Source organism: Salvelinus fontinalis, chromosome 2 (genome assembly GCF_029448725.1).
Source record: "Salvelinus fontinalis isolate EN_2023a chromosome 2, ASM2944872v1, whole genome shotgun sequence".
NCBI lineage: Eukaryota > Metazoa > Chordata > Actinopteri > Salmoniformes > Salmonidae > Salvelinus > Salvelinus fontinalis.
Genome location: NC_074666.1, coordinates 21,488,856 through 21,515,298, shown reverse-complemented (window position 1 = coordinate 21,515,298; position 26,443 = coordinate 21,488,856). Strand labels below are relative to the sequence as shown.

The window sequence follows — 26,443 nt, the reverse complement described above, 5'->3', positions numbered from 1 at the left end:
GTGTGGCCTTAATTACTACATGATCATTCTCGATCAGCCAGTGTGCCTCAATAGGACAAAATGGAAAGAGTCACTCATGTGCTACCATTTGGAATTAAATTGTTGTGTACAATGCACTGCTGAAATACCTGGGTTGTATGTATAATAATATACTGTTTTCCATTCATTATATGATTTCATTGATACACTGTAAGCAGAGAGACAGTAAATACTGTATCAGTTGACAAGTCACATAGAAAAGGTGATCTTGAACAGTGGTGAACCGTCATTCAGGGCAGGTGGGGCTCTGAGCCCTACCTGTTCATCCCCACCTGTTCTTTATGATATGCGACACACATTAATGTGTCACATATCAGTTTGCAAACAATGTAAAAAAAACATATTTGAGTTAATAAAGCCACATACAAACATGGTCTCTTTTTTGCTTTCTTGACTAAGGCAGCTCCAAAATGCATGTGTTTCAGCCTAGCTCAGTGCTTTCTGTGGTGGTGGGGCAGCCAGTGGAAAATAGAGCGTAGCCGTTGGTAACGTTCTCTAGTTGCGCCGTGATTGGCTCAGTGTTCTGTCACTCATGAGGACACTACGTCACTGCAAAATCTACAAGGAGAGCTTGAAAATTCAAGCCCCTTGGGTGCTGCCAAAGAGTTACATTAGAAGTTCCCATCCAAAAAGGCTCAAGGTCATTGGTCACAGATAAAATGACATCAAATCACGTTATATTTACCATAGCTTTGATTGGACTGATCATGTCAACATCATACTTTCAAAATCTTAGCTAGCAGTCATCATCATGAATGAAGTCAACAATCTACTGGCAAATCCTTTTCAGTCCTTGTCATATGAAGAGAAATTATAGATAAAACGTACAGTTGAAGTCGGAAGTTTACATACACCTTAGCCAAATAGATTTAAATTCAGTTTTTCACACTTCCTGACATTTAATCCTAGTAAAAATTGTTTTAGGTCAGTTAGAATCACCACTTTATTTTATGAATGTAAAATGTCAGAATAATAGTTGAGAGAGTGATATATTTCAGCTTTTATTTCTTTCATCACATTCCCAGAGGGTCAGAAGTTACATACACTCAATTAGTATTTGGTATTGCCTTTAAATTCTTTAACTTGGTGTCAAACGTTTCGGGTTGCCTTCCACAAGCTTCCCGCAATAAGTTTGGTGAATTGTGGCCCATTCCTCCAGACAGAGCTGGTGTAGAGTCAGGTTTGTAGGCCTCCTTGCTCGCACAAGCTTTTTCAGTTCCGTCCACAAATTTTCTATGGGATTGAGGTCAGGGCTTGGTGATGGCCACTCCAATACCGTGACTTTGTTGTCCTTAAGCCATTTTGCCACGACTTTGGAAGTATGCCTGGGGTCATTGTCCATTTGGAAGACCCATTTGCGACCAAGCTTTAACTTCCTGACTGATGTCTTGAGATGTTGCTTCAATATATTCATATAATTTTCCTCCCTCATGATGCCATCTATTTTGTGAAGTGCACCAGTCCCTCCTGCAGCAAAGCACCCCCACAACATGATGCTGCAATCCCCTGTGCTTCACGGTTGGGATGGTGTTCTTCAGCTTGCAAACCTCCCCCGTTTTCCTCCAAACATAACAATGGTCATTATGGCCAAACAGTTCTATTTTTGTTTCAGCAGACCAGAGGAAATTTATCCAAAAAGTACAATCTTTGTCCCCATGTGCAGTTGCAAACCGTAGTCTGGCTTTTTTATGGCGGTTTTGGAGCAGTGGCTTCTTCCTTGCTGAGTGGCCTTTCAGGTTATGACGATATAGGACTCGTTTTACTGTGGACATAGATACTTTTGTACCTGTTTCCTCCAGCATCTTCACAAGGTCCTTTGCTGTTGTTCTGGGATTGTTTTGCACTTTTCACACCAAAGTACGTTCATCTCTAGGAGACAGAACGTGTCTCCTTCCTGAGCGGTATGATGGCTGCGTGGTCCCATGTTGTTTATACTTGCGTACTATTGTTTGTACAGATGAACGTGGTACCTTCAGGCATTTGGAAATTGCTCCCAAGGATAAACCAGACTTGTGGATGTCTACAATATTTTTTCTTATGTATTGGCTGACTTCTTTTGATTTTCCCATGATGTCAAGCAAAGAGGCACGGAGTTTGAAGGTAGGCCTTGAAATACATCCACAGGTACACCTCCAATGGTCTCAAATGATGTCAATTAGCCTATCGGAAGCTTCTAAAGCCATGACATAATTTTCTGGAATTTTCCAAGCTGTTTAAAGGCACAGTCAACTTAGTGTATGTAAACTTCTGACCCACTAGAATTGTGATACAGTGAAATAATCTGTCTGTTAGCAATTGTTGGAAAAATTACTTGTGTTATGCACAAAGTAGAAGTCCTAACAGACTTGCCAAAACTATAGTTTGTCAACAAGAAATTTGTGGAGTGGTTGAAAAACGAGTTTTAATGACTCCAACCTAAGTGTATGCAAACTTCCGACTTCAGCTGTATCGGTGCTAATCGGCCATTGGACATAAACATTACACAACAAGTTGGAAATCGCAAATTCAAATTCAGTGGTTTGGAAGGAATCAGTGGCTAACTGCAAGCGTTGCAAAGCAATCACTAGCCTGCTATTCAGTGGAGAAGGTCCAAGTCTGGGTTTAAGGGTCTCTTTTACATGCTTATTAAAAGCATAAACATTCACATGCAACACCATGGGCCAGAAAAGGTTGAATGCATTGGCCATACTGTCAATCCAGCATGACTTATGCCTCATTCAAAACAACTGGAAACTCTGAACTGGGAAATCTCAGACTTCAGTGAGTTCAAGACTACTGGGAACTCAGAAGAAAAACAAGCCCCAACTGGGAAAATACGTTTTTAACGGTCATCCAACTCAGAATTCTAAGTCGGGAACTCTGGCCTCTTTCTAGAGCTCCAACCTGAAGATCACCGACATCATGATTCAACCTTGTTTTCTGTTTTTGTTTCCAGTTGTCTTGAAAGCACCATAAATCCAGAGAATGCCAGACTTTGATGGCAACGTTTGATGACGAAATCTGCCCACAAGAAGGACCGCCACGCCACATTCCTGTTCAAGTGAGCACAGCACAACAAGGTGAGTCCAAAAATATCTTGTATGTTGCTGCGTAAATTATGTAATTTGCCTGGGAGATACAGTGGGGCAAAAAAGTATTTAGTCAGCCACCAATTGTGCAAGTTCTCCCACTTAAAAAGATGAGAGAGGCCTGTAATTTCCATCATATGTACACTTCAACTATGACGGACAAAATTATTTAAAAAATCCAGAAAATCACATTGTAGGATTTTTAATGAATTTATTTGCAAATTATGGTGGAAAATAAGTATTTGGTCACCTACAAACAAGCAAGATTTCTGGCTCTCACAGACCTGTAACTTCTTCTTTAAGAGGCTCCTCTGTCCTCCACTCGTTACCTGTATTAATGGCACCTGTTTGAACTTGTTATCAGTATAAAAGACACCGGTCCACAACCTCAAACAGTCACACTCCAAACTCCACTATGGCCAAGACCAAAGAGCTGTCAAAGGACACCAGAAACAAAATTGTAGACCTGCACCAGGCTGGGAAGACTGAATCTGCAATAGGTAAGCAGCTTGGTTTGAAGAAATCAACTGTGGGAGCAATTATTAGGAAATGGAAGACATACAAGACCACTGATAATCTCCCTCGATCTGGGGCTCCACGCAAGATCTCACCCTGTGGGGTCAAAATGATCACAAGAACGGTGAGCAAAAATCCCAGAACCACACGGGGGGACCTAGTGAATGACCTGCAGAGAGTTGGGACCAAAGTAACAAAGCCTACCATCAGTAACACACTACGCCGCCAGGGACTCAAATCCTGCATTGCCAGACGTGCCCCCCTGCTTAAGCCAGTACATGTCCAGGCCCGTCTGAAGTTTGCTAGAGAGCATTTGGATGATCCAGAAGAAGATTGGGAGAATGTCATATGGTCAGATGAAACCAAAATAGAACTTTTGGGTAAAAACTCAACTCGTCGTGTTTGGAGGACAAAGAATGCTGAGTTGCATCCAAAGAACATCATACCTACTGTGAAGCATGGGGGTGGAAACATCATGCTTTGGGGCTGTTTTTCTGCAAAGGGACCAGGACGACTGATCCGTGCAAAGGAAAGAATGAATGGGGCCATGTATCGTGAGATTTTGGGTGGAAACCTCCTTCCATCAGCAAGGGCATTGAAGATGAAACGTGGCTGGGTCTTTCAGCATGACAATGATCCCAAACACACCGCGCGGGCAACGAAGGAGTGGCTTCGTAAGAAGCATTTCAAGGTCCTGGAGTGGCCTAGCCAGTCTCCAGATCTCAACCCCATAGAAAATCTTTGGAGGCAGTTGAAAGTCCGTATAGCCCAGCAACAGCCCCAAAACATCACTGCTCTAGAGGAGATCTGCATGGAGGAATGGGCCAAAATACCAGCAACAGTGTGTGAAAACGTTGTGAAGACTTACAGAAAACGTTTGACCTCTGTCATTGCCAACAAAGGGTATATAACAAAGTATTAAGATAAACTTTTGTTATTGACCAAATACTTATTTTCCACCATAATTTGCAAATAAATGCATAAAAAATCCTACAATGTGATTTTCTGGATTTTTTTTCTCATTTTGTCTGTCATAGTTGAAGTGTACATATGATGAAAATTACAGGCCTCTCTCATCTTTTTAAGTGGGAGAACTTGCACAATTGGTGGCTGACTAAATACTTTTTTGCTCCACTGTATGTATAGTATAGCTAAGAAAGTAATGCTATATGTATGTTGTGTAGTAAGATGTTAGTAGCCTATGTGCCTCACCCTAATAATTTGGTCCCTTTCCCACTTATAATTTCCGGCTAGGGTCTATTTTTCTCTACTTCCTGTCTGACTGACATGCCCAAAAGAAACTGCCTGTTACTGAGGCCCAGAAGTCAGGATATGCATATAATTGGTACCATTGGATAGAACACACTTTGAAGTTTGTAGAAATGTTAAAATAATGTATGAGACTATAACACAATTGATATAGTAGGAGAAAATCCAAAGAAAAACCAACCAGAATTTTTTGAGAGTCCATGCTCCTACAATGGAATGCTATGGGGCATTTGCAATTCCAGCTTCCAGATTGCAATTCCTATGGATTCCACTAGATGTCAACAGTCTTTGTTGAAGGTTTCAGGCTTGTTTCTTCCCAAACGAGGAAGAATTTAGAGTTTTGGTACTGGGAGTCAGAGTTGGAAATCAGTCTGTGCGCACGCACGATGAAGAGGACACGCACCTGTTAATTCTACTTTCCTATTGAACATACATCTTTCTGTACAAAATGTTATAGTTTACTTACATTTTATGGTACCTGAGGATTAGATAGAAACGTATTTTGACTTGTTTTAACAAAGTGTAGCAGTAGCTTTTTGGATTCCTTTCTCTGCATGTTGAACGAGTGGATTACTCAAATTGATGGCACCAACTAAACAGACTTTTTGGGATATAAAGAAGGATTTTATCTAACAAAACGACCATGCATGTTGTAGCTGGGACCTTTTGGATTGCAAATCAGAGGAAGATTTTCAAAAAGTAAGTGAATATTTAATCACTATTTGTGATTTTATGAAGCCTGTGCTGGTTGAAAAATATTTTGATGTGGGGCGCCGTCCTCAAACAATCGCATGGCATGCTTTCACTGTAAATCCTATTGTAAATCGGACAATGCAGTTAGATTAACAAGAATTTAAGCTTTTAACCAATATAAGACACTTGTATGTACCTAGATGTTTAATATCCATAATGTTTAGGATTATTTATTTGAATTGCGCGCCCTCTAATTTCACCGGAAGTTGACGACAGGTGTCCCGCTGGCGAACTTAGCCTACTGTCCCCTAAGAAGAACTTAGCCTACTGTTCGGACTTGGTGGTGCACATGTAGCCTATAGCCTGTTTTAGAGAAATGTCATCATCGAATATTGTAAGAGCTTTCATCGTCTCTGCTGATATGCCCCCTTTATTAATCCTACGGTTCTGACTTGGTGTTCCAGGAGAATACTGTAAGAACAATCCATGTTCTGAATTCTGTCGCTGTACATTTCAAAAGTACTGAACAAATAGTTAGATTGAATTAGTCCGTCTTAGCTCGCTCATTAATGACTTAATCGAAATTACGGATAGCCTCTTATCCGCTCATCGTTCCCTTATTCCATAGTTTGTATATCTCAATTGTCAGTAGAAACCACATTTGTTTAAGCAAGTCAGCCATATCAGCTATGTTTTTTTAAGGCAGTAAATTAGGCTGAATGAACTGTTTCGCTGCCAGACTAGGCTCCGCTGATAGCCGGGTGTAGCAGTGGTAAGGATTCCCTCCATGGTGTTGAAAAGAAAGTTCTGCTGTTGGGACAGCTTTATGTAGGTCCTAACAGTTTGTGGGCACGTTTGTCACCGTTATAATGCAATTAATGTATTGTTTAGTGTTGTATTGTGTAGTGGCTTTACTGGCATGCATCCCCCCGAAAAATGGTTGCGTTTGCGCCACCAAGATTTACATGCTAAAATTGTCACTGCGCTTGAACAATGTTGCATGGGGCAGAAATAGCATACAACACCATGGTACGTTTTTACAGTAGCCAACTGCTTTACAATAGCCCTATTTCTGATTATTTGTCCTGCTTATGTACTGTATAAGGCTAATGAAACTATAAGACTGACATATTTCTCAACATGCTCACAACCTGCCATTGGGTACATATTCTTTTTTTTATATTTGTTTTATGCCTGTCAATTTATATAGTCAAATACTGTATGGAAAATAGTATTCACCATCTACTATTCTTTCTATTTAGCACTTCCAAAAGAACAGTTTTGAAATGTGTATCTTGTATTTTTTGCTATTGGATTAAAAGGTAGTTAAAATGACTAACTGTTGAGCCTAACATTATCTGATGTATTGGTGACTAAACAAAATGTGCTCATGGTATTTCACAGAAAACGTTGATATTGCATGAATGACTAAACCCCAATGAATGCACAATCAAAGATTCTGAACATAAGATAGGGGGAATTAAGTGTTATCAGTTAAGAGTTTTGTACTCAGAGTTTTTTTAATATACCACTTACATCTGAAAAATTTGCCAAAGTCATTGACAAAAACAGTAACTGACCCTTGGGCTTTTTCCCTCCAAAACAGTCTGCCTCATTCTTCTTCTTCCCTCCTGATCCTGACCGTGGCACCTGATTGGCCACGGGTTCCTGAAATCGCTCCGCTCCTGGCACCTCTTTGTGGACGTGGTAGGAGAGGTTTCTCAGGATGCATACACAGTTCTCTACTGACTGAGAGAGAGGAGCATAAACAACACAAAGATGCTTATCAAAGACAGAAGATGCGTAGAATATAGGGAGGATCTGATTCACACATGTGGTCCAGAATACTTTTGGTTATTGTACTGATTCGCACTCCCGCCATAGTGTTTTAGTTGGAATTTACATGTGCTCAACCATGTCTGCGGTCACCTTATTGTCTGTCTCCTTGTTGGCAACCGCTGACTGTAGGGCATGGAGGAGAGCGTCCACCAGCCCCTCACACTCCCTCAGCCTCTGGCGAGCCTCTGCCCCATCTGAGCTCACATTCCTGGGACAACACAGGTCCATTAGTGGAGCGGATTAAGTTAGTATAGCGTCACTATTAGTTAGCATAGCGGCACTATTAGTTAGCATAGCGTCACTATTAGCAAGCTGTCAGTAACTCATTTACCATTACGTCCAATTTAGAAATGTCCTATTAATGGAGCAATAAACCCTCAATTACTCTTGTGTAAGGTTCCATGACCTTGTCATCTATGTAGCTGATATATTGTACCGGAGACACCCTGAGGTGTTCTTGAACACGGTTGTCCACTCTGTCTCCTGGGGTCTTGAGTGCTCAGTGAGGTCTCTCCTCCAGCCAGAGTGGGGGATGATGACCTCATCAGTCAGCGTCTGGAGCCCATGATTGATGACCATCATCTTCAGAGGCTCATGGGAGGACAGATTCCACAGGGTTCCTATACGTAAAATAATATGGATATGTAAGTTACTGTTAGTAAAGTGAGGTGGTTGGGTAATAATCAGGGTGACTCATGACCATTGCAGAGATGTTTGTACAGGACTTCTGTCATAGGCTAACTGTACCTGTGACCAACTTTGTGACCTCCATGTTACTGGACTTCCTCAGCAGTCTGACCAGGGCCGGGATGCCGTCACAGTTCTTGATGGCCACCTTGTTGTGGTGGTCTTTCCCGTAGGAGATGTTTCTCAGGGCTCCACAGGCCTTGCGGTGGACCTCGGCTTTAGGGTGGTCCAGGAGGCCCACCAGTACTGGAACCCCCTTCAGCTGCCTGACGTCCTGCTTTATGCGGTCGTTCTCGTAGCACAGGTGCTGCAAGTAGGCGGCGGCGTTGGACTTGACCGGGTCCATGGGGTGGCTGAGCATGGTGATGACCTCACTCAGGTTGGGGTCCCTCCAGCGGGGGTCCTTACGGATGCTGTCCAGGCTGACCATGCTACTGCGCTTGTGGGGGAACTGTAGCATCTGGGCCCTGGACATGGCCTGGAAGAAGGAGATGGGATCCCCATCCACCTGGGACATGAGAGCCTCCTCGTATCCACCTCTGAAAAAATATAAAGGGATGGAGGGGTTAAGTGGGGAGGGGGGGCTGAGACAAGGGAAAGAGATAGGCCTATATGTAGAGAGAGATAGACAGAAAGCACAGAAAACAATTAGATTTTATTTGTTGAACAATCACTGTTATTTGCTCCGGTATTTTCTCTGAACAGTTGTGCAAACAGACATTTTATCTTCACAGCCTGAGTTCGTGGTATATGGAGAGAAAGAGGGAGAGCAAAAGATAGGGAAAGAGAGACAGAGGTAGAGGGAGGAGAGAGGGTGTCCAGTAGCCTCTGTAAACAGCTCATTCACAGCTTATGAGCTGAGGAAAGTGCTGCTGTCAGTCAGTAATACAGGTGAAACCTTATTTATCGACTGGTGGCAGGCAGCTTCCCCTGATTGATACCACATGCTCCTAATCTGCTGGTCATCTGTCTCGCCCTCCTCACCATGTTGACACCACAGGGACTACTGCAGCTAGCAGCTCCTACTGGGGCACATTGCTATGGAATGCAATATGGACATTGACAGGTTCTAATCCATATTGAGCTGAAATAATGTGTTGAGTTGTATGGTATGATTCTCTAGTCTCCTCTTATGGAAATGTGTTCATAAACTACATACAAGCAATTGAATCAGATTTTGAGGGTCAGTGTGTATGATGAAGAGTTCTCTCTTCACTGAAAACAGCATTTATGCAGATAATGTCTCTTCTATTTGTCACTAGCAAACGTTACACAGAATATGCCCTCATTTTTCGAATGACTACCTACACACAGCGAAAATCAATGCCCTGTCTTGAAGAAAGCATTAGCTTTTGTTAAGGGTAAACTCATTTACAGAGAGGGTATTGATATTTGTGTCTGAAAAATGTAATGTTCTTTTACTATTGTCCATCCTCTGAGTTCAAATAACTCACCAGTCTTATTAGCTTGGATCTGCTGCTATGGAGTTCTGCTGTCATGCTTGTGCCTAACTAGCTAGCCCATATCCTAACCTGGTTCTGGAAGGTTCCCTCAGGAGCTCCATGGTAGTGATGGGTCTGAGCTGGTGGATTCCACCCAGGGTGTCGTCCCCTGGTCCTTCCCTCCCGGTTTGGTTGGTCAGGCCCACCTGGCCGTAGATGTCCCTGGGGAGGGGCAGGGTGTAGTGACCTCCAGGCTGGGGCTGGTAGTTCCTGGAGGGCCAGTAGGTGTGGAGGGAGCTCTGGTGGACACCACCTCGAGACAGGCTGCCATACCCAGCACACATGCCACCCCCCAGGCCAGGAAAGGGAGGGTCAGGGAGGGTGTAGGCGCTGTTCTGCCCTTCAGGCTTCTCTGTCTGGGGCTCACTGATGGTGTTGTTGTAGGGAGGAGGGAGAGTGTTGGTGGTAACAGTGGTTGTGATAGGGGTTGTGAGGGACTCAGAGGAGTGTTGGCCGTTGGTTAGAGGACTGGGCTTCAGAGATGGGCCGTCTGAAACCAAGGGGATCTGGGGAACCGGGGGAGGCTGCGGTGCTGGGGGAAGCTGGGGGGCGGGGGTGTCTGGAGTGCCCAGAGTGTCTGCCTGGTCACTCCCCAGTTCAACAGCCTTGGGGTCCTGTAGAGAGGAAGTCACACAGTTAATCTCAGTACATCTGTCAGGATGGATCTAATAATAGGATCTAATAATCCCATCTCCAGTCCAACCAATGAGACTACATTCTCAACCTGCGCTCAGTGCCTCAAACTATGTTTATCACTATTACGACACCACTAGTACATCTACCATCAAAACTACTACTATAATTCCTTTCCCACCAGCAGAGAACACAAAATGGCACAGTTTGATAAACATTTAACTCTCCATTAAACAAAACAATAATCCCCCACCAGCTCTTGTCTCACAGGAATGATCCATCATTTTTATTCCAGCAGATTTCTGGCTTTGAGGTGGGCCAGTAAATAAAGAATTCTGTTTGACTGCCAGTGAAATTGTATTTCCCTAGAGTTTAGATTGGACTGTGATGAAACAAGCTGAGGTCCAGCTAGTAGTGTTGAGTACTACAGTAAACTGCAGAAAATGTAAATGGTCTGTTTGATAGAACAAGGTCAACATATAATCAGTGTTTTTATCTTGCACCACTACAAATATGATGTAAATATGTACGAAGTCAGATGACTCAAATAGTCTGACTCAGATGTATAGTACACCACATGGCCAAAAGTATATGGACACTGCTTCAAATTAGTAGATTTGGCTATTTCAGCCACATCCGTTGCTGACAGGTGTATAAAATCGAGCACACAGCCATGCAATCTCCATAGACAAACACTGGCAGTAGAATGGCCCGTACTGAAGAGCTCAGTGACTTTCAACATAGCATCGTCATAGGATGCCACCTTTCCAACAAGTCAGTTAAAAAAAAAATGCCCTGCTAGAGCTACCCCGGTCAACTGTAAGTGTTGTCATTGTGAAGTGTAAACATCTAGGAGCAACAACGGCTCAGCCGCAAAGTGGTAGGCCACACAAGCTCACAGAACTGGATCGCTCACTACCGAGTTTCAAACTATCTCTGGAAGCAACGTCAGCACAAGAACTGTTCATCGGGAGCTTCATGAAATGGGTTTCCATGGCCGAGCAGCCACACACAAGCCTAAGATCACCATGTGCAATGCCAAGCGTCGGCTGGAGGGGTGTAAAGCTCACCGCCATTAGACTCTGGAGCAGTGGAAACACATTCTCTGGAGTGATGAATCACGCTTCACCATCTGGCAGTCCGACGGACAAATCTGGGTTTGGCAGACACCACGAGAACACTACCTGCCCCAATGTATAGTGCCAACTGTCAAGTTTGGTGTAGGAGGAATAATGGTCTGGAGCTGTTTTTCATGTTTCGGTGAAGGGAAATCCTAATGCTACAGCATTCAATGACATTCAAGACAATTCTATGCTTCCAACTTTGTGGCAACAGTTTGGGGAAGGCCCTTTCCTGTTTCAGCATGACAATGCCCCGTGCACAAAGCGAGGTCCATACAGAAATATTTCGTTGGGATTGGTGTGGAAGAACTTGACTGGCCTGCACAGAGCCATGACCTCAACCCCGTCAAACACCTTTGGGAGGAGTTGGAATGCCGACTGCGAGTCAGGCCTAATCGCCCAACATCAGTGGCCGACCTCACTCATGTTCTTATGGCTGAATGGTAGCAAGTCCCTACAGCAATGTCCCAACATCTAGTGGAAAGCCTTCCCGGAAGAGTTGAGGCTGTTATAGCAGCAAAGGGGTGACCAACTCCATATTAATGCCCATGATTTTGGAATGAGATGTTCGACAAGCAGGTGTCCACATACTTTTGGTCATGTAGTGTGTGAATGTGGAAATAGTATCCACTAGCCATGCTCTACACTAGGATAAGCTTTGGGGCCTTCTCTGTTAGCTGCTACGTCCCCAAGAAAAATTGTGTCAGCCTGGCACGCACCAGCCTTCAGTTCAAAAAGCTATGGCCATTAAATGTACATTCTGTTGAATTACAATTCGTCTCTGGCGGATGGCTCAGATTAAAATCATGGCTCACCAGGGCTGCAGATGAAAAACACAGTCCAACAGGAAATTGTTTATTATTGTTTCCCATTGTTCTGGGATAAATCTTAATGCACAGAGATAGGGTGTTTTATAGGACATATAATGAAGGAGTAATCCATGCTTCAGATTACAGTGGAGCAGAGAATGATTACAGTATGATCATGGGGGAAATGACAGCTGATTGCTAAATTAAGTAATTAAAGCAAGCATTATATAGGGGATATGGGTGATAAATGAGGTAATTAAAGTAAGCATTATATAGGGGATATGGGTGATAAATTAGGTAATTTAAGTAAGCATTATATAGGGGATATGGGTGATAAATTAGGTAATTTAAGTAAGCATTATATAGGGGATATGGGTGATAAATTAGGTCATTAAAGTAAGCATTATATGAAGGATATGGGTGATAAATTAAGTCATTAAAGTAAGCATTGTACAGGGGATAAAGACCTCTGCCTCTGAGTATTGTGTCTCTGTAGTGGAACTGCCATTGGTGGAGGTGACCACGGAGGTGTTGGAGGTGGGTGTGTCCAGGTCATCGTCTGCAGGCAATGGATGCTCCACCGGGGGCTCCTTGGGCTCCAGGATCATGGCCCCCAGAGAGGAGGGCCCCTCTGGGATCTGCTCCTACACAACAGGAGAAAGAGTTAGCTACACACTCAGACTCCTACACAACAGACATGGCACGCACAGCAAAGGGAAGAGATTTAGTTAGAGACATCCTACTCCTACAGACCAAGTGCAGAAGAGAAAGTTTCACAGAGAGAGAGAGAGGGCCCAGTACCCTTTGTAAAGAGAGGGAGGAATACAGTCATGAACTAAAGGTGACAGGCCCGGTGAGAGCAGGAGAGGGTATTATCTAAATGTGAGAATGAGCTCCACCTGTTTAATTAAAGTGCGGCGGTTTGATTTCTCCTGAGACCCTCTCGCCCCGTGGACCAATCTGCTACTGCCATTCTGCTGACCTTTCACTTCCCATGCTGACTCCTCGCAATTGTTCATTTTTAAGCCCTCGCTTTCAACCACCCACCTCACTGTATAGGCTATAGAGCAAGGCCATAAAACTATTCAGAACTTCCACACTGATGTGTGGCCATGCATGGGGAATGGAAAAGAGTAGAGAATGCTATAGTAATCAGGGTTGGCACTAGCCCACCACCTCGTGGGCAAAACATTTTAGTGGCCCCCCTCTTGGCGGCAGAGAGAAAAATGTTACGTTTTCAAGTTAATTTCCTGCAATTCTACACATTTTGTCATGGAGTGGAGAGACATTTCTGCCATTTTAAAGCTAATTTCCTGTAATTCTACACATTTTTCAATGACTTATGCCATGTTAATATGATATCTGAGTGAGAGTAACTAAGAAAATCAATGGGGTCCCCTGGAGGTCAGGGCCCCTGGACACATGCCCTTCGTGCCTGGTCGGTAATTCAGCCATGATTACTACAAGTTTAGATAGTTGGGTAGACTACCTTACCAATCAAAAAATAGCTGACATGAGCTAATTGAATGACTGACATAACAAGAGGAACTGCTGATGCACAACCATTTTTTTTATTACACCTTGTGTATTCTATTATTCTTTTTTTACCTCTATTTCTCCGAATTTGGTAGTTACTGTCTTGTCCCACCACTCACTGCCATGCGTCCTCCGAAACATGACCCTGCCAAGCCACACTGCTCCTTGACACACTGCTCGCTTAACCCGGAAGCCAGCCCCACCAATGTGCCGGAGGAAACACCATACAACTGGTGATACGAATCAGTGTGCATGCACCCGGCCTGCCACAAGGAGTTGCTAGAGCGCGATGGGACAAGGACATCCTGGCTGGCCAAACCCTCCCCTAACCCGGACGACTCTGTGCCAATTGTACACCACTTTATGGGTCTCCCGGTTGCGGCCGGCTGTGACACAGTCCGGGATCAAACCCAGATCTGTAGTGACGCCTATAGCACTGTGATGCAGTGCCTTTAGAGTGCTGCGCCACTCGGTAGGCCGTATTCTACTATTCTAACGCTCAACAGTAAATTGAATCCCCAACTGAGTTCCTAAACTGGTCGGGGGCCCCCTAGCAGCCGGGGGCCCTAGCCAACCACCTATGTCACTTGTGCCTAGGGCCAGCCCGGGTAGTAATTGTGGAGGTTCAGATGCTGATAGAGTTGATGTGTTAACTTCAACGGTTTGATTTGTCTAACGGTTTGATTTGTCTAATCCTAGCAACTTCTTCTTAGCTAGCTACATAGCCGTCTTTGTATCAAAGATAATTGCGTAATTATCTTATTTCGTCGTCCTAGCGCAGTCTACACTGCTATCTGCCCAGCAGCTAGCCAGCTAGCCAGCTAGCAAGCTAGCAAACGTCCACCGTCTACCGAATAGCAGCACTGTAGAAACTATTACACTCAACGGAACGACTTGATTAGTGTAGTGTTAGCTAGCTACATAGTTGTCTTTGCTGTCTTCGTATCCAAGATAATTGGGTAGTTCAGAGTGTGTAGTTTTAGAGTGATTATCTTAATTTACCGAGGTTAGCTAGCCAGCTATTTGTCGTCCTTAACGTAGGAAACACTGCTAGCTAGCCAACAGCTAGCCAACGTCTACCGAATAGAACTTCCGCACTCAACAACCCGGTCGCTTTCCGCTTGCTCCACAGGTAGTATCACATTTTCATTTCATTACAGTACAACGGTTTGATTTGTTTGATCGTAGCTAGCTACATAGCTAGCTACATAGCCGTCTTTGTATCAAAGATAATTGTGTAGTCTAGAGCGATTTTCTAGGTTAGCTAGCCAGCTATTGTCGTTCTTTTAACGCAACGTAACGTAATTAACACTGCTAGCTAGCCAGCTAGCCACCGAATAGCAGCACTGTAGCAGCACTGTAGAAACTATTACACTCAACGGAACGACTTGATTAGTGTAGTGTCAACAACGCAGCCACTGCCAACTAGCCTACTTCAGCAGTACTGTATCAGTTTAATCATTTTAGTCAATAAGATTCTTGCTACGTAAGCTTAACTTTCTGAACATTCGAGACGTGTAGTCCACTTGTCATTCCAATCTCCTTTGCATTAGCGTAGCCTCTCCTGTAGCCTGTCAACTATGTGTCTGTCTATCCCTGTTCTCTCCTCTCTGCACAGACCATACAAACGCTTCACACCGCGTGGCCGCGGCCACCCTAATCTGGTGGTCCCAGCGCGCACGACCCACGTGGAGTTCCAGGTCTCCGGTAGCCTCTGGAACTGCCGATCTGCGGCCAACAAGGCAGAGTTCATCTCAGCCTATGCCTCCCTCCAGTCCCTCGACTTCTTGGCACTGACGGAAACATGGATCACCACAGATAACACTGCTACTCCTACTGCTCTCTCTTCGTCCGCCCACGTGTTCTCGCACACCCCGAGAGCAGCTGGTCAGCGGGGTGGTGGCACCGGGATCCTCATCTCTCCCAAGTGGTCATTCTCTCTTTCTCCCCTTACCCATCTGTCTATCGCCTCCTTTGAATTCCATGCTGTCACAGTTACCAGCCCTTTCAAGCTTAACATCCTTATCATTTATCGCCCTCCAGGTTCCCTCGGAGAGTTCATCAATGAGCTTGATGCCTTGATAAGCTCCTTTCCTGAGGACGGCTCACCTCTCACAGTTCTGGGCGACTTTAACCTCCCCACGTCTACCTTTGACTCATTCCTCTCTGCCTCCTTCTTTCCACTCCTCTCCTCTTTTGACCTCACCCTCTCACCTTCCCCCCCTACTCACAAGGCAGGCAATACGCTTGACCTCATCTTTACTAGATGCTGTTCTTCCACTAACCACATTGCAACTCCCCTCCAAGTCTCCGACCACTACCTTGTATCCTTTTCCCTCTCGCTCTCATCCAACACTTCCCACACTGCCCCTACTCGGATGGTATCGCGCCGTCCCAACCTTCGCTCTCTCTCCCCCGCTACTCTCTCCTCTTCCATCCTATCATCTCTCCCCTCTGCTCAAACCTTCTCCAACCTATCTCCTGATTCTGCCTCCTCAACCCTCCTCTCCTCCCTTTCTGCATCCTTTGACTCTCTATGTCCCCTATCCTCCAGGCCGGCTCGGTCCTCCCCTCCCGCTCCGTGGCTCGACGACTCATTGCGAGCTCACAGAACAGGGCTCCGGGCAGCCGAGCGGAAATGGAGGAAAACTCGCCTCCCTGCGGACCTGGCATCCTTTCACTCCCTCCTCTCTACATTTTCCTCTTCTGTCTCTGCTGCTAAAGCCACTTTCTACCACTCTAAATTCCAAGCATCTGCCTCTAACCCTAGGAAGCTCTTTGCCACCTTCTCCTCCCTCCTGAATCCTCCTCCCCCGCCCCCCCCCCCCCCCTCCCTCTCTGCAGATGACTTCGTCAACCATTTTGAAAAGAAGGTCGACGACATCCGATCCTCGTTTGCTAAGTCAAACGACATCGCTGGTTCTGCTCACACTGCCCTACCCTGTGCTCTGACCTCTTTCTCCCCTCTCTCTCCAGATGAAATCTCGCGTCTTGTGACGGCCGGCTGCCCAACAACCTGCCCGCTTGACCCTATCCCCTCCTCTCTTCTCCAGACCATTTCCGGAGACCTTCTCCCTTACCTCACCTCGCTCATCAACTCATCCCTGACCGCTGGCTACGTCCCTTCCGTCTTCAAGAGAGCGAGAGTTGCACCCCTTCTGAAAAAACCTACACTCGATCCCTCCGATGTCAACAACTACAGACCAGTATCCCTTCTTTCTTTTCTCTCCAAAACTCTTGAACGTGCCGTCCTTGGCCAGCTCTCCTGCTATCTCTCTCAGAATGACCTTCTTGATCCAAATCAGTCAGGTTTCAAGACTAGTCATTCAACTGAGACTGCTCTTCTCTGTATCACGGAGGCGCTCCGCACTGCTAAAGCTAACTCTCTCTCCTCTGCTCTCATCCTCCTAGACCTATCGGCTGCCTTCGACACTGTGAACCATCAGATTCTCCTCTCCACCCTCTCCGAGTTGGGCATCTCCGGCGCGGCCCACGCTTGGATTGCGTCCTACCTGACAGGTCGCTCCTACCAGGTGGCGTGGCGAGAATCTGTCTCCTCACCACGCGCTCTCACCACTGGTGTCCCCCAGGGCTCTGTTCTAGGCCCTCTCCTATTCTCGCTATACACCAAGTCACTTGGCTCTGTCATAACCTCACATGGTCTCTCCTATCATTGCTATGCAGACGACACACAATTAATCTTCTCCTTTCCCCCTTCTGATGACCAGGTGGCGAATCGCATCTCTGCATGTCTGGCAGACATATCAGTGTGGATGACGGATCACCACCTCAAGCTGAACCTCGGCAAGACGGAGCTGCTCTTCCTCCCGGGGAAGGACTGCCCGTTCCTTGATCTCGCCATCACGGTTGACAACTCCATTGTGTCCTCCTCCCAGAGCGCTAAGAACCTTGGCGTGATCCTGGACAACGCCCTGTCGTTCTCAACTAACATCAAGGCGGTGGCCCGTTCCTGTAGGTTCATGCTCTACAACATCCGCAGAGTACGACCCTGCCTCACACAGGAAGCGGCGCAGGTCCTAATCCAGGCACTTGTCATCTCCCGTCTGGATTACTGCAACTCGCTGTTGGCTGGGCTCCCTGCCTGTGCCATTAAACCCCTACAACTCATCCAGAACGCCGCAGCCCGTCTGGTGTTCAACCTTCCCAAGTTCTCTCACGTCACCCCGCTCCTCCGCTCTCTCCACTGGCTTCCAGTTGAAGCTCGCATCCGCTACAAGACCATGGTGCTTGCCTACGGAGCTGTGAGGGGAACGGCACCTCAGTACCTCCAGGCTCTGATCAGGCCCTACACCCAAACAAGGGCACTGCGTTCATCCACCTCTGGCCTGCTCGCCTCCCTACCACTGAGGAAGTACAGTTCCCGCTCAGCCCAGTCAAAACTGTTCGCTGCTCTGGCCCCCCAATGGTGGAACAAACTCCCTCACGACGCCAGGACAGCGGAGTCAATCACCACCTTCCGGAGACACCTGAAACCCCACCTCTTTAAGGAATACCTAGGATAGGATAAAGCAATCCTTCTGACCCCCCCCCTTAAAAGATCTTGATGCACTATTGTAAAGTGGCTGTTCCACTGGATGTCATAAGGTGAATGCACCAATTTGTAAGTCGCTCTGGATAAGAGCGTCTGCTAAATGACTTAAATGTAATGTAAATGTAAATGTTAAAAGATTAATGAGGAGAAATGTTTTGGCATAATTACTGAGATATAACAATGTCCAGCCTTTAATCAGCCCTTTCCATCCAGCAGCTAGCCTCAGACATACAGGGTAATTTAGTTATGTATGCTTATTTACTTCAAGAAGAAACTAACACACTGGTTTAACAACGTTGTTTGCACGTCATTTCAACTAAATAACGTTGAACCAACGTGGAATAGATGTTGAACTGACATCTGTGCCCAGTGGGATTGTAGTTTTCCCCAAAACAAGGATTTATTAAATATAGAACATAAACAACTTAAAATGGGTCTATAAATAGACTAAAGAGACATAAAATAAGAACATAATGACCCATAATAAATGTTTCCATGTTTTTGCTTAATACTCTTTAGACAAGGACAATTCGGTTTTGATCACATACTAAAGCCCAAGAGTGTCTGAATCTGAGATCTTAGTCAATAGGATCATCATTAGAACCGCATTCACCATGAGGGAGAATTTAGATTTATGTGCCAATATCTCTTGCAAGCCAGCAGATAATCTGTCAACATAAAATTCACTGCATCATGTCTCACCATACTAAATGAAAGTGCTCTCAATCCTACTCTGCAGAAACAAATGAGAATACCAGGTTGCTCGTCTTATTGAAACATACTAGAACTGAATTCAGCAGTATTCCAACTTCATGAAGCAATATGTAAAATAGTCCACATAAAATCCAAAGGTTTAATAGTGGGGGCCTGAATGTAAAATAGTCCACAGAATGTGGAGCAGGAGGTATAATAATAATGGATAACTCATTAATGCAATGGGAGAGCTCGATTCACTCGCAGCCTCCATTTCCCAAACATACAATGTCAAACATGAGAGCCCTCATCTTCATGCAAATACGTTTGTCAGAGTAGAGAGGGAGAAGGAGAGATGAAAGCCCAATGGTTGTCACACAGCAGAGAGAGAGAAAGAGAGAGCGAGAGAAAGAAAGAGTGAGAGAAAGAGAGCCAAAGAGAGAGATAGACAGAGCGAAAGAGAGAGAGAGCCAAAGAGAGGAAAGGACAGGAGATGATGCAGGCTTAAACAGCCTTGGAGGGATGAATGACTGGAGGTATTGCAAAGCAGAGGTAAATGAATAGCTGGGTGGCTAGGAATAGGCAGGGTATCTCTGTTCGCTAAAGGAAGGCTTGATGGAGGGCTTGAGCGATGGTAATAGGGTTTGAAAGCGGGATAGAGGGATAGATAGTGAGGTTAGGGACTTGTGAAAAAAATCACACCTGGCCCTGTTTTTAGATTAGACTTCCAACAAATCTTTCAGACACTGTGCAGCCATACCTCCATTTGACCAGCCATCACTTATCATCAAACACTCAAAGCACTCATCCATCCATAGAACACTGTTCAACTACCATATCTTTTCCTCCATCACATCAAATAAATATCCTCATATTCCTCAATCTACAGCCTGTATTTGCTGTTTACCAATGAGATTAATTAGATAGATGTTAGAGGCACTGAAGCAGGGGACAAAGTGACACGATTAGTGCCTTGTTACATTCAGCTGTCCAATGGGGGCTGACTGCACGACAGTATAGCGGAAAGGCCCACAGTCTGATCTTCTGCTGAGTGAGTTCAGATTTAGTCGCCGGGTCAAGGGCACTTCAGACGCAAGCCACATTTAATACTTGTCACAAGCTCATTTTGATAGATGAATCATGCTGCCCTCTATCCCGGTATAAATGCAGATCAGAGGAGAAACTGTGATCCTGTTGGAATTAACACTGACAATGCAGTCAATTTGGGTTCATCAGATAGAGGAGAGAGAAATGTGTATTGCTCCAGTACTTGATGTCAAATGAACGTGTGCACAAAATGTATGTAAATACAGTAATCATCTGTCATAATAGATATACTCCCAGGGTTCATAATTAGACAGGATCAGAGCAAGAAGATTACTTGTTTTTGTGCTGTAATGCAGCCAAGATGTGGGAGGAAAACAGTTTCTGTCCACATTACACAAACACAGCATTGTCCAATCTCCCAGCACAGCGATGCGTAAGCCATTTATGAAATGCTCTTATCCAGAGCAATTAGGGTTAAGTGCCTTGCTCAAGGGTACAACGACAGATTATTGGAGATTCAAACAAGCAATCTTTTGGTTACAAGCCCAACACACTTAATTGCTAGGTGATCTGCCGCCATTAGGATTTCCCATCTTATTCACTGCGGTGCCAAGACTAATTTCCATTGAGAATAAGGACAGGACACCTCTCATCCCTTGTGTTTGTCTGTGCAGGATGCAGGAAACAGGAAGCAGGTGGCAGGAAGCCCCCTGGTGCACAAACAATGAAATACTGCATGGTCATATTTAATGTCCTTCTAACTTGCAGTTTCTGGCTGGCCAACCTGGTCTCAGAGCATTTTGTATTATTCTGTATGTTAATCCAAGACACTGTTACGTTTGGTATGGTTACATAAGACAGATACAAACGGCTGCATGGATGGGTGGGTGGGCATATAACCTGAACATCTAGCAAACCGGGGTGGATGGGTGGGTGTATAACACAATTGTCTAGCAACCCAAAGGTTACAAGTTCAAATCTCATCACGGGCAACTTTAGCTAATTAGCAACTTTGCAACTACATAGCATGTTAGCTAACCATAACTTTAACCTAACTGCTAAACTTAACCCTTAACCCTTCTTTTTGACCAACTTAATGGTCAAAAAGAATTCATAACATATCATACATTTTGCAAATTTGTAACATATCATACGTTTCGCAAAATCATAACATATAATACCAATTGTAATTTACAACATATCATACGAAATAGGTGATGGATATCCAGAAATTAATACATACCATACCATACAAAACATAACATATCATATTATATTAAATGGAGTGTCTCGAATTTACATTCAGAATAATGCAAAATGCTCTGAGACCAGGTTGGGCTGGCGGTGTGCTTGGTGGTTGGCTGGCTGGCTGGCGGTGTGCTGGGTGTAAAAGCGTATGAAGCAGCAGCAGCACATTCCCCTGTGGGTAGTTATCACTCAGCCTCCTCTCATAATGTTACCATGATTAACAGCCTCTCCATATGGCCTGCAGTATACACACTGAGCAGAGGTGTTAACAGCATGTCCCTGAGCACACACGAGGAATGGGAAACTGCAACACACTGATCTGAGAGGAGAAAATAATGCTTTCCCCTTCATGAAACAAGCATAGCATACAGAATACAGCACAGCTGTGGATGGGGCTCCTGTAGGGAAAGCATCAGAGGGAAAATAGGGAGGATAGAGAAGAGAAAACAAATACTAAATCAAAACACTTACCCCTTTCACCTCTGCAGGCATTGCCAAATCCCTTTGATTTGCTTCCCCAACAAATGATGGACAGAATCAGTCCTCTGTGAGATGAGACCACTGCGTCTGTTTCCCCCCTTCTGCTATTTTCTGCCTTGACTTTCCCTGCGAGTGTGGAGGCAGTTCAGACATGAGCAACCATCCTTCCTCCCGGACTCTCAATAACGCACATACGCGCGCAGGCACATGCACACGCTCTCTCTCTCTCTCACACACACACACATAGACACACACATATGGACACACTGGCACACACTCTCTCACACATTCACACAGTGGGCTCAGATGAATGCTGCACTTTCCCTCGTGAAAGAGATGCTGAATCAACAACAAAAAGGCAACCTCATCACTACACAACCCTCTCTGCTGTCATAGAAACAAACAGCTGTATCCAAGTTCTGGGTTAGTAGCAAGATGGTGGTTAAATCACACCTAAAGAAACACTGCTAAATACTGCTATATAAACGCTGATTACATAGTTGTAAAGACCAGTAATCTGTATGCTCTGTATACTCTCTCGCCCAAGAAGAGAGAAACAGTGAAACACACACACACACATTTCCCTCTGGGCTGACAAACAGATGCAGCTGGAGCAAGGAGAAGGCTGGCTGCACTAGCCCAGCCCTGTCACCCACGTGCAGGACAGACCGAAGGAGGGATATAGGGAAAAAGGGGATGGAGGGAGAGAAGGATGGAGGGATGGAGGAGAGGAGAGGAAGGACACTCTGGGTACAGCAGGAAAAGAGAGCCCCACATACCGAGATAGCAGCCTCCAGTAAAACTAGACATTTGCATGTAATTAAATGATACAACATTACATTTGAATATGAAACCCACTCATCTAAAGAGACACTAAAATCCTCCCCCTATAGTGCTCTGTGAAAACATGCCTTGCCTTTATTTAACTAGGCAGTAATAGGATGGCTTAAAGGTTCAATGCAGCCGTTTTTATCTCAATATCAAATAACTTCTGGATATCTATTAAGCACCTTGGGCCTCCCGAGTGGCGCAGCGGTCTAAGGCACTGCATCGCAGCGCTAGTCACTGCAAGATCTGGGTTCGATACTAGGGATGAGGCAGCACACAATTGGCCCAATGTTGTCCGGGTTAGGGGTGGGTTTGGCTGGCTGGGGTGTCTTTGTGCTCTAGTGACCCCTGTGGCGGGCCGGGTACATACACAGTCGCCAGGTGTACAGTGTTTCTTCTGACACATTGGTGTGGCTGGCTTCTGGGTTAAGTGAGCAGTGTGTCAAGAAGCAGTGTGGCTTGGCTGGTTGGATTTTGGGGGACATATGGCTCTCAACCTTCGCCTCTCCTGAGTCTGTACAGAAGTTGCAGCGATGGGACAAGATTGCAACTACCAATTGGATATCATGAAAAATAAAAATACTTTTAAAGCACCTTACTGTGATTGCTTTAAATTAAAATGGTCAAAATTAACCAATAATAGCTTCTTAGCAAAGAGCAATTTCTCAAGCAAGAATCTTGCTAGAACTGTCTAGGAGTGGTCTGAGTGGGGAGGGGAAAAGTGACAACAAGTTGTTTTGGGCAGAGAGGTTTGGAGCTCTCTTTCTTATTGGTCTATTCACTAATTTATCACCTGGTGATGTCACCAAGTAGGCCAAAACTCCATCCAGCCAAAACAGGCTGAATATATCCGGCAGTCTTTTCATACAGCCCTTGCACTATCATCATTTTCACAATTCCACAGTAATATTCCAACCTCATAGTGTGTAAATACACTGCTCAAAAAAATAAAGGGAACACTTAAACAACACAATGTAACTCCAAGTCAATCACACTTCTGTGAAATCAAACTGTCCACTTATGAAGCAACACTGATTGACAATAAATTTCACATGCTGTTGTGCAAATGGAATAGACAACAGGTGGAAATTTTAGGCAATTAGCAAGACACCCCCAATAAAGGAGTGGTTCTGCAGGTGGTGACCACAGACCACTTCTCAGTTCCTATGCTTCCTGGCTGATGTTTTGGTCACTTTTGAATGCTGGCGGTGCTTTCACTCTAGTGGTAGCATGAGACGGAGTCTACAACCCACACAAGTGGCTCAGGTAGTGCAGCTCATCCAGGATGGCACATCAATGCGAGCTGTGGCAAAAAGGTTTGCTGTGTCTGTCAGCTTAGGGTCCAGAGCATGGAGGCGCTACCAGGAGACAGGCCAGTACATCAGGAGACGTGGAGGAGGCCATAGGAGGGCAACAACCCAGCAGCAGGACCGCTACCTCCGCCTTTGTGCAAGGAGGAGCAGGAGAAGCACTGCCAGAGCCCTGCAAAATGACCTCCAGCAGGCCACAAATGTGCATGTGTCTGCTCAAATGGTCAGAAACAGACTCCATGAGGGTGGTATGAGGGCCCGACGTCCACAGGTGGGGGTTGTGCTTACAGCCCAACACCGTGCAGGACGTTTGGCATTTGCCAGAGAACACCAAGATTGGCAAATTCGCCACTGGCGCCCTGTGCTCTTCACAGATGAAAGCAGGTTCACACTGAGCACATGTGACAGACGTGACAGAGTCTGGAGACGCCGTGGAGAACGTTCTGCTGCCTGCAACATCCTCCAGCATGACCGGTTTGGCGGTGGGTCAGTCATGGTGTGGGGTGGCATTTCTTTGGGGGGCCGCACAGCCCTCCATGTGCTCGCCAGAGGTAGCCTGACTGCCATTGGGTACCGAGATGAGATCCTCAGACCCCTTGTGAGACCATATGCTGGTGCGGTTGGCCCTGGGTTCCTCCTAATGCAAGACAATGCTAGACCTCATGTGGCTGGAGTGTGTCAGCAGTTCCTGCAAGAGGAAGGCATTGATGCTATGGACTGGCCCGCCCGTTCCCCAGACCTGAATCCAATTGAGCACATCTGGGACATCATGTCTTGCTCCATCCACCAACGACACGTTGCACCACAGACTGTCCAGGAGTTGGCGGATGCTTTAGTCCAGGTCTGGGAGGAGATCCCTCAGGAGACCATCCGCCACCTCATCGGGAGCATGCCCAGGCGTTGTAGGGAGGTCATACACGCACGTGGATGCCACACACACTACTGAGCCTCATTTTGACTTGTTTTAAGGACATTACATAAAAGTTGGATCAGCCTGTAGTGTGGTTTTCCACTTTAATTTTGAGTGTGACTCCAAATTCAGACCTCCATGGGTTGATAAATTTGATTTCCATTGATCATTTTTGTGTGATTTTGTTGTCAGCACATTCAACTATGTAAAGAAAAAAGTATTTAATAAGAATATTTCATTCAGTCAGATCTAGGATGTGTTATTTTAGTGTTCCCTTTATTTTTTTTAGCAGTGTATATATCAAACAGAGGAAAAATCACATGTTTGACTGCACTGGGCCTTTAAGAATTGTTTTTATTTTTTATTTTTTTTTATTTCACCTTTATTTAACCAGGTAGGCCAGTTGAGAACAGGTTCTCATTTACAACTGCGACCTGGCCAAGATAAAGCAAAGCAGTGCAACACAAACAGCACAGAATTACACATGGAATAAACAAACGGTCAATAACACAATAGAAAAACATCTATGTACAGTGTGTGCAAATGAGGTAAGATTAGGGAGGTAAGGAAATAAATAGGCCGTAGTGGCGAAGTAATTACAATTTAGCAATTAAACACTGGAGTGATAGATGTGCAGAAGATGAATGTGCAAGTAGAGATACTGGGGTGCAAAGGAGCAAAAAAATTATATCGGGATGAGGTTGTTGGATGAGCTATTTACAGATGGGCTATGTACAGGTGCAATGATCTGTGAGCTGCTCTGACAGCTGATGCTTAAAGTTAGTGAGGGAGATATGAGTCTCCAGCTTCAGTGATTTCTGCAATTCGTTCCAGTCATTGGCAGCAGAGAACTGAAAGGAGAGGAGGCCAAAGCAAGAATTGGCCAAGATTTGTAAATACCTGCTGGAGCACGTGCTATTGGTGCTGCTATGGCGACCAGTGAGCTGAGATAAGGCGTGGGTTTACCTAGCAAAGACTTATAGATGACCTGGAGCCAGTGGGTTTGGCGACAAATATGAAGCGAGGGCCAGCCAATGAGAGCATACAGGTCGCAGTGGTGGGTAGCATATGGGGCTTTGGTGACAAAACGGATGGCACTGTGATAGACTGCATTCAATTTGCTGAGTAGAGTGTTTGAGGCTATTTTGTAAATGGCATCGCCGAAGTCACGGATCGGCAGGATAGTCAGTTTTACGAGGGTATGTTTGGCAGCATGAGTGAAGGATGCTTTGTTGTGAAATAGGAAGCCGATTCTAGATTTAATTTTGGATTGGAGATGCTTAATGTGAGTCTGGAAGGAGAGTTTACAGTCTAACCAGACACTTAGGTATTTGTAGTTGTCCACATATTCTAAGTCAGAACCATCCAGAGTAGTGATGCTGGACGGGCGGGCAGGTGCGGGCAGCGATCGGTTGAAGAGCATGCATTTAGTTTTACTTGCATTTAAGAGCAGTTGGAGGCCATGGAAGGAGACTTGTATGGCATTGAAGCTCGTCTGGAGGTTAGTTAACACAGTGTCCAAAGAAGGACCAGATGTATACAGAATGGTGTGGTCCGCGTAGAGGTGGATCAGAGAATCACCAGCAGCAAGAGAGACATCATTGATGTACACAGAGAAAAGAGTCGGCCCGAGAATTGAACCCTGTGGCACCCCCATAGAGAC

General features: G+C 45.2%; 1 protein-coding gene across 5 annotated transcripts in view; it reads right to left on the bottom strand.

The window, feature by feature from the left end:
• LOC129814166 (splicing regulator ARVCF-like) overlaps positions 1 to 22,290 on the bottom strand; it is a 43,469-nt gene extending 21,179 nt beyond the window's left edge. For 2 of the 5 annotated variants that reach the window (XM_055867050.1, XM_055867067.1), the window contains exons 1-7: positions 21,724 to 22,290; positions 12,644 to 12,820; positions 9,644 to 10,227; positions 8,172 to 8,719; positions 7,861 to 8,044; positions 7,515 to 7,632; positions 7,166 to 7,334 (exon numbers count right to left, since the gene is read on the bottom strand). In XM_055867050.1, coding sequence (XP_055723025.1) covers positions 7,166 to 7,334; positions 7,515 to 7,632; positions 7,861 to 8,044; positions 8,172 to 8,719; positions 9,644 to 10,227; positions 12,644 to 12,820; positions 21,724 to 21,744 — 1,801 coding nt within the window. In that variant the 5' untranslated portion in view covers positions 21,745 to 22,290. The remainder of the gene's footprint in view (positions 1 to 7,165; positions 7,335 to 7,514; positions 7,633 to 7,860; positions 8,045 to 8,171; positions 8,720 to 9,643; positions 10,228 to 12,643; positions 12,821 to 21,723) is intronic. The other 3 variants (XM_055867058.1, XM_055867076.1, XM_055867085.1) reach the window with 3 other exon arrangements.
• Between the last annotated feature and the right edge of the window lie 4,153 nt (positions 22,291 to 26,443).